This window comes from Schistocerca cancellata, chromosome 1 (genome assembly GCF_023864275.1).
Source record: "Schistocerca cancellata isolate TAMUIC-IGC-003103 chromosome 1, iqSchCanc2.1, whole genome shotgun sequence".
Lineage (NCBI taxonomy): Eukaryota > Metazoa > Arthropoda > Insecta > Orthoptera > Acrididae > Schistocerca > Schistocerca cancellata.
In genome coordinates, this window is record NC_064626.1 from 104,222,705 (window position 1) to 104,240,419 (window position 17,715).

At 40.3% G+C, this 17,715-nt stretch overlaps 1 protein-coding gene across 1 annotated transcript in view; it reads left to right on the forward strand.

Moving 5' to 3' along the window:
* LOC126166411 (tRNA (uracil-5-)-methyltransferase homolog A-like) overlaps positions 1-17,715 on the forward strand; it is a 96,534-nt gene that overhangs the window by 56,987 nt on the left and 21,832 nt on the right. The window contains exons 4-5 of the mRNA XM_049920400.1: positions 766-924; positions 3,930-4,122. Of these exons, the coding sequence (XP_049776357.1) occupies positions 766-924; positions 3,930-4,122 (352 nt within the window). The remainder of the gene's footprint in view (positions 1-765; positions 925-3,929; positions 4,123-17,715) is intronic.

The following is a 17,715-nucleotide window of genomic DNA, read 5'->3' on the forward strand; positions in this document are numbered from 1 at the left end:
TCATCTTCCTGGCTATGCCTGCACTAGGGTATCATTTCACACTGGCATAGTACTAGTGGCAGAGCCTTCCTTCCTTGCGCTCTGGAGTAATATAGCTATCCACATATGTACCTTCACTTTCCTTCCTTGCACTCTGGAGTAATATAGCTATCCACATACGTACTTTCACTTATTATTAGTATTTAGATTAGTGACTTTGATGAGGGTCAGAGACAGATTAGTTTTGAACACAGTGGAACTTCTTCTTTGAACAGAGTAAAAGAAAAGGGTCGTATTTTTATTTCTTTTAGACACAGTCACAGAACACAGTCACAATCAATACCTGTTTTGACCCTACATCAGCAACTTCATTATCCATAAGTCACAGGTGTATGTAGATTCTGAAAATGGTCAATGTATGGCCAAAACTGGTAATGGTTGTAATTATATCTTGTGACTGTGCCTAAATAAAATGGAACTAAGAGTACTTTTTGTTACTGCTGTACAAAGATATTGTTTCATTGTGTTGAAAACTAAGCCATGCCAGTCTGAACCTGTTTCTCCCTTCAGACACAAGGCATGGACTGGCGGGAAATCGTTTGGCTTGTCTGTATCTGCTGTTGGAAGAAGATAGCGGATCATGTCATTTTTCCTAACTAATCTGTAAGAATGTTCATCGAGCACATAAGTCCTGAAACTCATACACAAGCAGGACCAGAAAAGATTTAGGAGAATAAATTCTGCTGAAGATATGCTGTATGCTGACAAACATGTTTTTACTTGAAGGAAGCGAGAGCTGCACCTGATCCACTGGTACAGAAGAGATCATTGCAGCTGGAAACAGATGATGTTGCTGCTAAGAAAGTAAAGCTCACCTCTGAAACATTGACTGAAATGATGAAAAAATCTACAACACCATGGTGGGACATACCGTATGAGGAACAGGTAATTGGACGGTCAGTTATTTTGATTGTATCAATTATGGAAAACTTGCCCAGTAGTTACTTTTCACATCATAGTTTTGAAGCATCACTGCTAAGTGTGAATAATTCATGTCTTTTTTATTTTCAAGGAATCATTTTATATTTTTATTGCTTGTTGTACCAGAATGTCTCACTTTCAGGACCTGCAGGCTCCTTTGACTCATCAGAAGCCATTTCATCTTCTCAGCCCCTCCATTCCCTCTACCTCTACCTGCCCTCCCCCTCCACTCCTCCCTTACATTTACTTTGTGAGCATGTGATTGACTAACATGGAACCCCAACCCTTTGCATGATATTTCCCTTTCTTCTGTACTGTAAGTTTAACTTCTGACTGCCTGATACTCTGCCACGGGCCACAGCCAGTGACAGCTACAGTAAGAACATAAGAGGGGGCAGGGGGATGCCATGTTGTGGGTTGGTCAGCATAGCCGATTCTGTATTGATGTAAATTTGTTGGTGAGGATGGTACAAACAACTGGGAGAGAAGGCGGGGCGTGGGGTGGGGAACTCAACTTTAGTGTGCGGGGTGTGCTGTGTACCAATGCAAAAGCAGTTGCAGTGCTGTGGCATGAGTGGATATGCTTGTTCACAATACACCAGTTTTCTGTGCTTGTGCCTGAGTTAATTCATGAAGTTAACCACGAATCAGTTTGTGGATGTTACGTATACAGTTGCACATCATATGCTTATGCTTCATTGTAAAATTTGTTTCATTTCTTGTTTATATGAACTTTTTTATGTTTTTGTCAAAATATTTGAAAATAAGTATGACAGAAGCCAAAAATATACTGCAGCACATGTGCTGATCAAGCAGTACATTCATGGTAAAGATGGTGGTTTTGTGCTCCAAAACTACAAAGAAAATGCCACAAAAATTGCAGTGAAATAAGTGACTTGTGAGTCAACAGTGTATGAGACAGTGACTGCTGTCGTCATCTGACTTACCCAAGCAGTCGTATATTTGCTTCACCTGTCGATGAAGTGTGAGTGGGTGCATCTGGCACAAATTTTTTTGTCACATATTTCATACCAAAAACATCCAAACAGATTTCATGGTGTGAGCCAGTTGAGCCATTTGATATGCCACCATCAGCAACTTCTCCACTGGTGATTAGGTGATCATTCATGATCATTTCTTTCACTTTTTCTGTGTTTTCATATGTTGTTGATGTGCTGGGTTGTCCAGAATGTCATCATCATCATAGCCATTTTGGAAATGCTTGTGCCACTTGTAAGCCCTGGCTTTGCTTATAGCAGACTCACCAAAAGCAATATTCAACATTTCTAAAGTTTGTTACATTTATTCCATTTTTATAGCAAAATTTTCTGATCCATTTTTAAAACAAAACAGTGATCACCACTCATAAGCAAACACATATAACCTTCTTGACAACTGATGACATACATTTCAGAAATGTTGACTAACACTACATGAATTAGACCTATACTACCTGTGAAATTACAAAATTCCCGATATTTTTTGTAACACCTCATGTTTAACATAGAATTTCCATCAATCTACCTGATTGCAGTAAGACCTCCAGTACAATAAAAAATATTTCAGCATCCTGAGTGTATCAGGATTGGCTTTCACATCATCTAGTACACAAGCACATTTTGACTGCTTTCGTATCTCATAGTAATACACAGATCTTGTAATTCCTTTTTGAGACTCTCCTTAATTGAAGGAATATGGGACCAATGGAGCAACATCCTCAGCATTGTTTCACTTAGACTGATGGTGATGGCTTGGATCAAGGAAGTGAAGTTCAGTTGGGGCAGATTTGTCTTAGGTGCTGTGTCATGACTAGCACTTCAAGAAAAACTTTTTTTCCTTATATTCTAGTAAGGGGAATTTTGTGCTGGTATGAATCATATTAACCATAGAAAACAAGAAGATTCTTACCTTTATGTGTGACAGTACACAAAAAACATAGAAACATACTGATTGCTGTCTACTTGGTTCCAGTTTCTTTGTTTCAAGACATAATGCATTCGGAATCACATTTACTTGTGATGGAGGTTACCTTCAGTCACCCCACTTAATTGTTGGTTCAGTGATTAGGAGGTCCATTGATATCAGAACAGTTAGGAAAAGATTTGTGAATTTTTATTGGATTAATGTCTTGTGTCATTGCCAAGGGGGAGATTCTGTTAAAAGTGAGCATGGTGGCGGTGGCTTTTCACTACCTGACATTAAGAGTGTGAAAAATCATGGAACAGTAACTCACACTTATACATGTGTCAAGTGAGACAACTTTTAAGGTATTTAATCTGCTGGTATGGAGATATTATGATCATCTTGTCTGTTGGTATCAGAGGTATGAAATCTGTTTAAAAAATATAGTGATCAATCTTGGTGGTAGCTCATTAAAGTGGACTGCAAAGTGTATATGTGAGTGAGGATGACTGTAGCAGCCACATTCTAGAGAGTCATGGCATGTATGTGATCACTGCATTAGCATCTAATCTTGGGTAAAGCTGGAAAATTCATTTGCAGAGGATATAAAGATGATTTTAGAAGTAATGAGTTGAGACTACCATGAATAATGACATGAGACAGATGTCTGAGATGTCTGAGAATCAGTTGAAAGTTGTCCACACTCTAGACAACAACAATAAAGTAGACCTGTGGAAAATATTGAATGCACATTACATAAAATCAGCAAGGACCAAGAACTAGAATCAGAACTTAGAATACCATAATCTGAAGTGTAGAAAACTGTTATGGCACTTCTAAATGTGAAAGGTATTGTAATAAAATATGTTCAGTGCTTACTGCCACCAGTAAAGAAGGGTCTCTGTACGAATGTAGCTAGTATTGTATTTTATTTTAATGCTGTAGGTTTAAGATTAATGTTTGAATAATTCAATAGTGAAGACCAAATTTGAAACATATTACAGTAGAAATAACTGTCTAGTGTGATTGTGACAGCTAAACATTTGTGCGAATAATTGTGTCGATAGGTGAACCGGAAGCTGGAAAGCATGCGCCAGTTGCTCACGCGTCTGGGCCGTGATATGGTACGCTGTAACCCAGCACTGGGTGCATGGCTGAAGAAGCAGCAAAGTATGTACAATGGATTACCATGTGAGCTGCTTGGTTGTCGTTCTTCTCCTCAACAGGACAGCTACCGCAATAAATGTGAATTCACCATTGGTATGTTCCTTTTATATTTATTTTTCCTATTCACATTTAAAACTGTTTTATTCTTTTAGTGCCATTGTAGTGTTCTGCTAATCACTGGTGCAGTTTGCTGAAACTAGGATGATGATGATTATGTTGTTAATTTGCCAACTAATATAATTGTTTATTAAGGGGTAACCATGGTTCTGCCAGGACGCAAGCTGTTGTTGGGAATTATAATTTGTTTATACTGTAGAACCTTACTGTTACATTCCTGCAAGTCCTGTCAAATTTTCTATGTTCAAAATGTTGATTCCCAGCCCCACTTTTGCATCTTCCCGTCTGTCCCCAGATCGGTCTGCCGCTGTGGTTGCCCCGGTTGCTGCCCACAGTGGGGCTGAGCCCTCACCTGTGGTTGATTGGGAGGTCGTTCCAAGGTGTGGCAGGCAGCGAAAGACATCCCCGGAGGCTATCACAAAGCCTCCCCGGTGCGTCTGACAAACAGGTTTCAGGCACTGACTCTGGCTGAGTCAGATGCAGCTGCCTGCCCTGTTTCAGAGGATGATTCTCAATCTTCAAGGTCCGGGCAATCACAGAGGGTGGGCTTATTGGTAGTTGGGAGCTCCAATGTTAGGCGCGTCATGGGGCCCCTTAGGGATATGGCGGCTAAGGAGGGGAAGAAATCCAGTGTTCACTCCGTGTGCATTCCGGGTGGAGTCATTCCTGATGTGGAAAGGGTCCTTCCGGATGCCATGAAGATCACAGGGTGCAGCCAGCTGCAGGTGGTGGCACATGTCGGCACTAATGACGTGTGTCGCTTTGGATCTGAGGAAATTTTCTCTGGATTGCAGCGGCTATCTAATTTGGTGAAGGCTGCCGGTCTTGCTTACAAAATGAAGGCAGAGCTCACCATCTGCAGCATCGTTGACAGAACCGACTGCGGACCTTTGGTGCAGAGCCGGGTGGAGGGTCTGACTCAGAGGCTCAGACGGTTTTGCAACCATGTTGGCTCGCAGATTCCTTGACTTGCGCCATAGGGTGGTGGGGTTTTGGGTTCCGCTGAATAGGTTAGGAGTTCACTACGCTCAGCTGGCGGCTACAAGGGTCGCGGAGGCTGTGTGGCATGGACTGGGCGGTTTTTTAGGTTAGAAGACCTCGGGAAAGTACGGGGTGGGCTGCAATCTCAAAGGGTGCGTGACAATACGTGATTGGATCAAGGAACAGTCGGAATTGTAGTTGTAAATTGTTGTAGTTGTGCTGGGAAAGTCCCTGAGCTTCAAGCACTAATAGAAAGCACAGAAGCTGAAATCGTTATAGGTACAGAAAGCTGGCTAAAGCCTGAAATAAGTTCTGCAGAAATTTTTACTAAGTCTCAGACGGTGTTCAGGAAAGGTAGATTAGGCAGAATTGGGGGTGGAGTGTTTGTGTCTGTCAGTAGTGGTTTATCTTGTAGTGAAGTCGAAGTAGATACTCCGTGCGAATTGGTATGGGTGGAGGTTATACTTAACAGCCGAACTAAGTTAATAATTGGCTCCTTCTACCGACCCCCAGACTCTGATGATATAGTTGCAGAACAGTTCAGAGAAAATTTGAGTCTCGTAACAAATAAATACCCCACTCATACGGTTATAGTTGGTGGGGACTTCAACCTTCCCTCGATATGTTGGCAAAAATACTTGTTCAAAACCGGTGGTAGGCAGAAAACATCTTCCGAGATTGTCATAAATGCTTTCTCCAAAAATTACTTCGAGCAGTTAGTCCACGAACCCACGCGAATTGTAAATGGTTGCGAAAACACACGTGACCTCTTAGCCACAAACAATCCAGAGCTGATAGAGAGCATCATGACTGATACAGGGATTAGTGATCACAAGGTCGTTGTAGCTAGGCTCAATACCGTTTCTTCCAAATCCACCAGAAACAAACGCAAAATAATTTTATTTAAAAAAGTGTCACTAGAAGCCTTCCTAAGAGACAATCTCCATTCCTTCCGAACTGACTATGCAAATGTAGATGAGATGTGGCTCAAATTCAAAGATATAGTAGCAACAGTAATTGAGAGATTCATACCTCATAAATTGGTAAGAGATGGAACTGATCCCCCGTGGTACTCAAAACAGGTCCGAACTCTGTTGCAGAGGCAATGGAAAAAGCATGCAAAGTTCAGAAGAACGCGAAATCCCGATGATTGGCTAAAATTTACAGACGCGCAAAATTTGGCACGGACTTCAATGCGAGATGCCTTTAATAGGTTCCACAACGAAACATTGTCTCGAAATTTGGTAGAAAATCCAAAGAAATTCTGGTCGTATGTAAAGTACACAAGTGGCAAGACGCAGTCAATACCTTCGCTGCGCAGTGCCGATGGTACTGTTAGCGACGCCTGTGCCGCTAAAGCGGAGTTATTGAACGCAGTTTTCTGAAATTCCTTCTCCAGGGAAGATGAATGGAATATTCCAGAATTTGAAACACGAACAGCTGCTAGCATGAGTTTCTTAGAAGTAGATACCTTAGGGGTTGCGAAGCAACTCAAATCGCTTGATACGGGCAAGTCTTCAGGTCCAGATTGTATACTGATTAGGTTCCTTTCAGATTACGCTGATACAATAGCTCCCTACTTAGCACTCATATACAACCGCTCACTCACCGATAGATCTGTACCTACTGATTGGAAAATTGCGCAGGTCGCACCAGTGTTTAAGAAGGGTAGTAGGATTAATCCATCTAACTACAGACCTATATCTTTGACGTCGGTTTGCAATAGGGTTTTGGAGCATATACTGTATTCAAACATTATGAATCACCTCGAAGGGAACGATCTATTGATAAGTAATCAGCATGGTTTCAGAACACATCGTTCTTGTGCAACGCAGCTAGCTCTTTATTCGCACGAAGTAATGGTGGCTATCGACAGGGGATCTCAAGTTGATTCCATATTTCTAGATTTCTGGAAAGCTTTTGACACCATTCCTCACAGGTGACTTCTAATCAAGCTGCGGGCCTGTGGGGTATCGTCTCAGTTGTGTGACTGGATTCGTGATTTCCTGTCAGGAAGGTCGCAGTTCGTAGTAATACACGGCAAATCATCGAGTAAAACTGAAGTGATATCAGATGTTCCCCAGGGAAGCATCCTGCGGCCTCTGCTGTTCCTGATCTATATAAATGACCTGGATGACAATCTGAGCAGTTCTCTTAGGTTGTTCGCAGATGATGCTGTCTGGTAAGGTCATCCGAAGACCGGTATCAGTTGCAAAGCGATTTAGAAAAGATTGCTGTATGGTGTGGCAGGTGGCAGTTGACGCTAAATAACGAAAAGTGTGAGGTGATTCACATGAGTTCCAAAAGAAATCCATTGGAATTCGATTACTCGATAAATCGTACAATTCTCAAGGCTGTCAATTCAACTAAGTACCTGAGTGTTAAAATTACGAACTTCAGTTGGAAGATCACATAGATAATATTGTGGGGAAGGTGAGCCAAAGGTTGCGTTTCATTGGCAGGACACTTAGAAGATGCAACAAGTCCACTAAAGAGACAGCTTACACTACACTCGTTCGTCCTCTGTTAGAATATTGCTGCGCGGTGTGGGATCCTTACCAGGTGGGATTGACGGAGGACATCGAAAGGGTGCAAAAAAGGGCAGCTCTTTTTGTATTATCACGTAGTAGGGGAGAGAGTGTGGCAGATATGATACGCGAATTGGGATGGAAGTCATTACAGCAAAGACGTTTTTCGTCGTGACGAGATCTATTTACGAAATTTCAGTCACCAACTTTCTCTTCCGAACGCGAAAATATTTTGTTGAGCCCAACCTACATAGGTAGGAATGATCATCAAAATAAAATAAGAGAAATCAGAGCTTGAGCAGAGAGGTTTAGGTGTTCGTTTTTCCCACGCGCTGTTCGGGAGTGGAATGGTAGAGAGATAGTATGATTGTGGTTCGACGAACCCTCTGCCAAGCACTTAAATGTGAATTGCAGAGTAGTCATGTAGATGTAGATGTAGATAAATATTGGACCATTTACACATTATGAAATGACATTATTTTGGAGAGAAACTGTTGTAAGTACAGGATAGCATTTTTACCTTTTTGAAACACCAGGAAGTTTTAAATTTTCTTATTGTTAGTGGAGGTAACTTTTCCCCTCCATCACTATTTGCCATTAACATCGTCATACTTTGTTTACTTTTTTGTTAACATCTTTGGCATTGTTATTCCTTTACAGAATATGTCTTTGCAGAAAGTAAATTATATAAGATGTCAGTTTCATCGGAAAATATTTCTGTACTCATAACACTGTATTAGTACTGATCTTGTAATGTTCTTGCAATAGGTTACTCTTTCTATATCCACAGCCTAACTTTCTCCACTTACACTATGAAACAACAGGTTCTGATGTTCTTTAAAATGATCCACCCAGCTTTTCAGTGCACAGAAATGTTCAGTGCCAATTGTCAATACAGTTCCACAAGCCACAGAATGTTTCTGCAAATAGGACTGCCGTCATTCCTCATTCCTTGAAATCACTTCAAAGGAATTTTTTTCCACATCATTGAATGTAGATGTATGAAGGCCTCCCCCTTTGAATCCAAAATAATTGTTAGCTTCAGCATTTAAGAATTCTTTCTTATTTTTTAGTATGCTGCACAAAGTAAATGGTGCTACATCTGCATTTTCATCTCCATTCATACTCCACAAGATACTGTACAGTGCGTGGCAGGAGGTATCTTGTACCATTGTTAGTCATCCTCTGTCCTGTTCCATTTGCAAAGGGAGCAAGGGTAAAATTACTACCAGTATGCCTCTGAACAAGCACTAATTTGTCTTATCTTGTCTTTGTGGCCATTACGCAACATGCATGTTAGTGACAGTAGAATCACTTTGCAGTCAACAACAAACTCCAGATCCATAAATTATCTCAATAGCGTTTTGTGAAAAGAACATTGTCTTTCATCTACATCTACATCTACATGGATACTCTGCAAATCACATTCAGGTGCCTGGCGGAGGGTTCATCGAACCACCTTCACAGTTCTCTATTATTTCAATCTCGTATAGTGGGCAGAAAGAATGAACACCTATATCTTTCCGTACAAGCTCTGATTTCCCTTATTTTATCGTGGTGATCGTTCTTCCTTATGTAGGTCGGTGTCAACAAAATATTTTCACATTCGGAGGTGAAAGTTGATGATTGGAATTTCGTGAGAAGATTCCATCGCAACAAAAAAACGCTTTTCTTTTAATGATTTCCAGCCCAAATCCTGTATCATTTCTGTGACACTCTCTCCCATATTTCATGATAATACAAAATGTGCTGCCTTTCTTTGAACTTTTTTGATGTACTCCATCAGCCCTATCTGGTAAGGATCCCACACCGCGCAGCTGTATTCTAAAAGAGGACGGACAAGCATAGTGTAGGCAGTCTTCTTAGTAGGTGTATTACACTTTCTAAGTGTCCTGCCAATAAAACGCAGTCTTGGGTTAGTCTTCCCCACAACATTTCCTATGCGTTGCTTCCAATTTAAGTTGTTCGTAATTCTAATATCTAGGTGTTTAGTTGAATTTACAGCTTTTGGATTAGACTTATTTATCATGTAACCAAAGTTAACGAGTTCCTTTTAGCACTCATGTGGATGACCTCACACTTTTCATTATTTAGAGTCAACTGCCACTTATTGCACCATTCAGATATCTTTTCTAAATCGTTTTGCAGTTTGTTTTGGTCTTCTGATGACTTTATTAGTCGATAAATGCCAGCTTCATCTGGAAACAACTGAAGACAGTTGCTCTGATTGTCTCCAAAATCATTTATATAGATAAGGAACAGCAAAGGGCCTATAACACTACCTTGGGGAATGCCAGAAATCACTTTGTTGTACTCAATGACTTTCCGTCAATTACTACGAACTGTGACCTCTCTGACAGGAAATCACAAATTCAGTCTCATAACTGAGACGATATTCTATAAGCACACAATTTCACTACGAGCTGCTTGTGTGGTACAGTGTCAAAAGCCTTCCGGAAATCCAGAAATACAGAATCGATCTGAAATCCCTCGTCAATAGCACTCAACACTTCATATGGATTAAGAGCTAGTTGTGTATCACAGGAACGATGTTTTCTAAACCCATGTTTACTGTGTGTCAATAGACCGTTTTCTTCGATGTAATTCATAATGTTCGAACACAATATATGATCTAAAATCCTGGTGCATATCGACGTTAACGATATGGGCCTGTAATTTAGTGGATTACTCCTACTACCTTTCTTGAATATTGGTGTGACCTGTGCAACTTTCCAGTCCTTGGGTACGGATCTTTTGTCAAGTGAACGGTTGTATATGATTGTTAAGTAGGGAGCTAATGCATCAGTATACTCTAAAAGGAACCTAATTGGTATACAGTCTGGACCAGAAGACTTGCTTTTATTAAGTGATTTAAGTTGCTTCACTACTCCAAGGATATTTACTTCTACGTTACTCATGTTGGCAGCTGTTCTCGATTCGAATTCTGGAATATATACTTTGTCTTCTTTTGTGAAGGCATTTTGGAAGGCTGTGTTTAGTAACTCTGCTTTGGCAGCTCTGTCTTCGATAGTATCTTCAATGCTATCACGCAGAGAAGGCGTTGATTGTTTCTTGCCACTAACATATGACCAGAATCTCTTTGGATTTTCTGCCGCGCTAACAGACTTCACATACGACCAGAATCTCTTTGGATTTTCTGCCGGGTTTCGAGACAAAGTTTCGTTGTGGAAACTGTTACAGGCATCTTGCATTGAAGTCCATGCTACATTTCGAGCTTCTGTAAAAGATCACCAATCTTGGGGTTTTTGCATCTGTTTAAATTTGGCATGTTTGTTTCATTGTTTCTGCAACAGTGTTTTAACCCATTTTCCTTCAGGTATTCCCATTTAAAAATAACTTTAATAAACACACATTGTGTACATATGGTTACAACTGAGTTAGGCTTTCACCAGTCTTTCATTAATGTGCTTAGTGGTTGAGATATGCTCTGTCTGGGGAATGGCTTGTTGTGCAATTTACAAGTGCAGTCCTTCCTGAGGTCACGATACGATCCCTTCTGGCGTATCGTCCAGGGGAAGCCATGAGTGGAAAAATGTGTACATGTGGTGGAGTTGGAAGTTCAGTCCTTTTCAGATATCTCAATTCATTGCTTCTGTTTCCAAGATTTGCTTTGGTACCTCCCTGGCTTTGTTTTGTCTCTCCTTGATGACAGTTTTGTACGTATCCTTCCATTTCTGGAAGATTGAAATATTGTTCAGTATCTCCTACCTTCCCAACTTCACAGAACTTCTCCTGCATACCTTGTGGGTCTAGCACTCGTGAATGAAAGGATATTATGGAGACATGGCTTAGCAACCACCTCAAGGATTGTTTCCAGAATGAATTCTCACTCTTCAGCAGAGTGTGCACTGATTTGATACTTTTTGCTTTTTGGCAGATTAAAATTGTGTGCCAGACTGGGATGTGAAATGGTGAAGTGGTACTGGCGGAAGTAAAGCTGTGAGAAAGAGTGAATCTTTTTTAGCGAGAGAGAGAGAGAGAGAAAGAGAGAGAGAGAGAGAGAGAGAGAGAGATGGTTCTCATGACCTCGCAGTAGTGTAGAAAGAATTATTATTATTGACATGATAACTCTTCTTGTCACAATGTAGTTACAACTATAATGACATCACAATATAGTTACAACTACAATGACAATAATAATAATAATAATAATAATAATAATAATAATGATAAGGCGCCTAGTTTACACGACGACACTAGGTTGCAGGCAACTGCACTACAGGCCACTGTGCATGCGCACTGTGCATTTGCGCAACTCGTTGGTGAAACTAAACACTTTCAGTGTGTTCCAACTTTGGCGACACTAGTTGCATGAGTTTTTGTGGTTATGTGTGTTCGCAGAGTGTAGACAAACTGAAATATGAAGTGGGGAATGGAGAATAATGTTAGCTTTTTGGATATCTATGCTTTGCATAGGTGTTTGTGGGATGTCAGTGATGCTGATTACAAAAATAAGCAACATATTGCTGCCACTGAGACAGTCATATGCTATTGCTAGATAACATTCCATTCAAATTTGACATCATTCTAATATATGGTTCTGTTTTTTGCTGCTTTTTGAAACTGGAACTTCAGTTATAATCATCCTGCATATGAACAAATGTTGGAGAGATAAGTGTTAAATTTTCAAATGTGAATAATTCACCCAAACTGGAATGTCATTATTTGGTGGTTTTCGTGTGGACTATATCCTACATGTGCCATATAATGACAGTCTATAAAGTTGAGTTACCTATGTCCGTAAGCACATCATTTGTTCTATAGTAGACAATGATGGTACAAGATTCAAGGTCAGATATGTATGCACCACCTCACGTTGAGTCCAGCAGCTCTGTTCCTGAGCCATGCCCTAGTGTCATTAAGTCATTCATCACAGTTGTATCATGTACCTCATGGAGGAAGGTAATTTGTCATTCTTGGTAGCTAGGGCTCCACATAGGTGCTAATAGGTTAATAATGGGAACTGGAGAATTCTGTAGGCCTGTGGGAATGGGCTTTGGCATGTTACAAAATCATCCCAAAATAATGAAGTGGTGAAAACAGCATGACAGTATCCATTGTTAAGGGCAGAGCAGTTGAAAAACATTACATCTTTTCCCTGGGCACTTTTTATTGTTCAGAATCAGCTTCAGAAGGCTGGGCCACAAAAGGAATTTGTGGCTCTGAAGAAGACAGTATATTAACACTGATTCTAGTGGCTATTGTTTGCATTGTATCTTAAGTGTTAAAATTCTGATGAATTGGTATTTTTCTTAGGAATAAGTTGTCCCGTAAAATTATAGACTGAAAGGTGTCCACTTCTAATCTAAAAACCTCTGTGGGCCATCTTGCAATGACTTGTGTCTGTTGTAGTGTGGGGCTAAATCTCGTTCTTTGAACTTGGAATGCTTCAGAAGGTACATGGTTGGATTGATGCTTCCTACTGTAGTCAAATTATGAGTAGTGTGATAAGTACTGGTATATTCTGAGGGAGCAATCTGTTTCCAGCTGGACGAGCTTGCAATACATATAGCATAAATAGTGCAGGATAGAATGAGGTTGCACCTCTAGATTTTCTCCCCATGCACTGAACTTCAACATTTATAAAAATGAATAGATAGAGAGAAAATGGATGGTGTGAGAAAACACATTGCACCAGTACTTTTTGTCTCAACATATGACTCGAACTGGTGTTCTACCATTTCAAATGATTTTTTCCTTGTTAAACCTAATAACTCAAAATCTTTATGTTCAAGTAAATTTTCATGACAAAATAAAATATTAGAAATATTTCTCCAGTTTGAAATTCCAATAGTAGCAACCATACCTCTGAACAATTAATGTGGTACACAAAGAATAGCACTGGTGCTACAAGAGTATAATAAGTCACTACACAAAGTTTACAATTAAATAAATTTTTGTTCAGATATCTGGTTTTACTGCCTACTGACCTTCATGATTTATAAAAATCACCGTTACAATTTTGGTTAATGCCACAGTGTAAAAGAATGTCAATTGTTGATTCATTAACACACCATTCCGCAGAATCATCACTAATTAGGTTATTTCTTTTGTAATGTCTGATTCGGCACTTAGGTTTTTGTGAGACTTGAATTCAGGAACAATTTGTTTTTCTTCATTTTAGGTATTGTTTTGTTCACATTTACTTCTTTCACTACAGCTGTAGTTCTAGACATATCATCAGTACTACTAGAACTCAAAGTTGAAAAGCAACATTTTTTGTGAAAAATTTGTCTACTCTTCCAAACCTTTTTTTTTAGAACACTAGCTTCTCACTCTTGATTCTCCTCTGCTACTTTCTGACATGCCGCTCCATTTAATTTTGCACATTTGTTTTTGTCGCTCTTGTTCAGATTAAAGACACTTATAAAATTGTCCACCAACACAAAAGAAAATAATTTTTAAATAAAGAATATACAGTTCAAAATCGTACCATGTGGCACACATGTACAGAGTCTTTTACTTTAAATACGACAGCTTAGATTACTTGACCGAACTGTACTGTGAAATAAAATCATTAAGTCAAAAAAGACAATGCAAAATAATTTAATTTCATTGTCACCTCTTTCCCTATTCTCAGTGAACAGAACTTAGAAGCTGACAGTGTTCTGAGAATAACAACATTTCAAAGCTCATATTGTCGATTGTCCTTCTGATGGCTTACTTTAAAATATTATTGAACAGTTTCATAAATATGATTACAGGTGGGAATTGGGCATTTGAATTTCCATTCAGTCACCCAATAAACTAATGATGTTTTAAACCTAATATTCTTGAATCTCGTTCTTGTGTCTTGTTTAAACTGTCAAGTTATTTCAAAATATTTGTAAATGCAGTTATTTCAAAATGTAAAATGTTAAAATAAATACAGTGGAAAAAAACGCTACCCTCTCAAGCTGCTGCCCCTAGACGCATGCCTAGTGGCCCTATATATAGATCTCCCTCTGGAAGGAATTAGATTAGGAAATGAGATACTAAAAGAAATAAGCGAGTTTTGCATTTTGGGCAGCAAAATAACTGATGTTGAACATAGTTACAATATTATGTAAAGGAAACTTGCTACTCACCATATAGCAGAGGTGCTGAGTGGCGGATAGACACAACAAAAAGACTGTCACAGATAAATAAAGCTTTTTGGCTTTGTCAACAATACACACACACACACACACACACACACACACACACACGTGCGTGCATGCAAATGCAACTCAGCTCACCCGCACGACCACAGTCTGAGGTAACTGAAACTGCACTGTGGACAGCAGCACCAGTGCATGATGGTAGTGGCGACTGGTGGGGGTAAGAAGGGGGCTGGGGTGGGGAGGGTGAGAGATAATATGGTGGGGGTGGCAGACTGTGAAGTGCTGCAGGTTAGACAGAGGACAGGAGAGTGGTGGGGAAGGGGGAAGTAGTGGAAAAGGAGATAAGTAAAAAGACTGAGTGTGATGGTGGAATGACGGCTGCGTATTGCTGGAATGGAAACATGGAAGGGGCTGGATGCATGAGGACAGTGACTTACAAAGGTTGAGGCCAGGAGGGTTACAGGAGCATAGGATGTGTTGCAGGGAGAGTTCCCAACTGCGCAGTTCAGAAAAGCTGGTGTTGTTGGGAAGGATCCATATGATACAGGCTGTGAAGCAGTCATTCACATGATGGATGTAATGTTTGGCAGCATGTTCAGCAACAGGGTGGTCCACTTGTTTCTTGGCCACAGTTTGTCAGTTGCCATTGATGCGGACAGACAGTTTGTTGGTTGTCATGCCCACATAGAATGTTGTCATGCTCACATACAATGCAGCACAGTGGTTGCAGCTTAGCTTGTCGATCACATGACTGGTTTCACATGTAGCCATGCCTTTGATGGGGTAGGTGATTTTTGTGACTGGACTTAAGTAGGTGGTGGTGGGAGGATGTATGGGACAGGTCTTGTATCTAGGTCTGTTACAAGGGTATGAGCCATGAGGTAAGGGATTGAGGGCAGGGGTTGTGTAAGGATGGACTAGTATACTGTGTAGGTTTGGATCCTTACACAACCCATGTTCCCAACCCCTTACTCATGGCTCATACCCCTGTAATAGACTCTGATGCAAGACCTGTCCCTTACATGCTACCACCACCACCTACTCCAGAACGGTCATGAACATTACCTATCCCATCGAAGGCAGGGCTACTAGTGAAAACAGTCATGTGATGCTAAGCTGCAGTCACTGTGCTGCATCCTGTGTGGGCATGACAACATACTATGTGGGCATGACAACCAACAAGCTGTCTGTCCACATCAATGGCCACTGACAAACTGTGGCCAAGAAACAAGTGGACCACCCTGTTGCTGAACATGCTGCCAAACATGACATCTTTCATTTCAATGACTGCTTTACAGCCTGTACCATATGGATCCTTCCCACCAACACCAGATTTTCTGTATTGTGCAGGTGGGAACTCTCCCTGCAATACATCTCCTGGCCTCAACCTTCGTTAGTCACTGTTCTCACTCATCCAGCTACTTCCCCGTTCCCATTCCAACACTTCACAGCCGTCATTCCACCATCACACTCAGTCTTTTTATTTCTCTCCTTTTCTACTACTTGCTCCCCCCCCCTCCCTTTTCCACCTCTCTTCTGTTTTCTGTCTGACCAGCAGCACTTCACTGTCCCCACCAAACTATCTCTAACCCTCCCTGCCCCAGCCCCCTTCTTACCCCCACCCAGTCACCACTACCATCATGCACTGGTGCTGCTGTTCACAGTGTGGTTTCAGTTGCCTGAGACTGCGGTCATGTCTTTTGTGTTGTGCCTATCAGTGACTCAGCATCTCTGCTATATGGGGAGTAGCAACTTTAATTTCATAATATTGTTACATACCATCCTGGATTTTCTATTGTTTGATGACCAAAGTTACGAAGATATAAAATGCCAACAGGCTGTAGCCAGAAAGCTTTTATGAAAAAAGAGGAATTTTTTAACATCTGGCATCAATTTAAGTGTTGGGAAGTCTTTTCTGAAGGTATTTATGTGGATATTTGTCTGGTTTTGAGCTTTTTATGAAAATGAAATGTGCATGATGAGTAGTTTTGAACAGAAGTTAGTTGAAGCTGGCGTTACAAAAGAATGCTGTAGATAAGATTGGTAGACTGAGTGCTAATGAGGAAATACTGAATCAAATCAGGGGGAAAAAGAAATATATGGCACAACTTCACTTAAAGAAGGGATCAGTTGATAAAGACATTGTGAGACACTAGGGAATCACCAGTTTGGTAATAGAGGAAAGTTTGTGTAGGTGAGTGGGTACGGTTTTAAAATGAAAATTGTCAATGGAGAGCAAGAGATTAATACAGTAAGGAGGTTCAGTTGGACATGGGCTGTAGTAGTTATCTGTAGTTGAAGAGGCTTTCACAGGATAGAGTAGCATGGACAGCTGCATTTAACCAGTCTCCAGATTGAAGACAACAAAAATGTGCCCATAGCTTCTATTTGGAGTGTTTTTTGCTGTGCAGTTAGTCTCCATTGTAGTTCTTTCTGCTGTTTATCACACTCTGTCACTTTTCTCTCTGTGTTTTGTTCATTGCTGTCATTATTTGTTTTGATGATGCATGATAATTTCTAGGCAGACGGGTTGTAGTCTTTTTTGTTGCTGATATAGTTGTTGTGTTGTGCCATGTTAGTATTGTTTATCTGAAGTTCTTACTGATTTCTGGTAAACAATATTTAGTGGTATAAATACCCTTACACAAGTTGAAATTGGAAGAAGTTATGTGCAGTATGTAAGACAATTTAATGAAATTTATTGTCTAATAGCACAAAAGTTTAAAAAGTGAGAAAGTACGAGGGTAATCCCAAAAGAAAGGTCTCCTATTTATTTCTACAATGGTTTACATCAGTTTACAGCTTGAACATTTAGCTATTTTTTGAAATAATCATCATTTCTGTCGATTCATTTTTGTAGACGCTGTGGCAGTTTTTGTATGCCCATGTCATACCAGCTCACCGCCAGCTCTGCAGCTTTGGCGAAGAAGGATGCTGCCACTGACATTGCTTGGTCT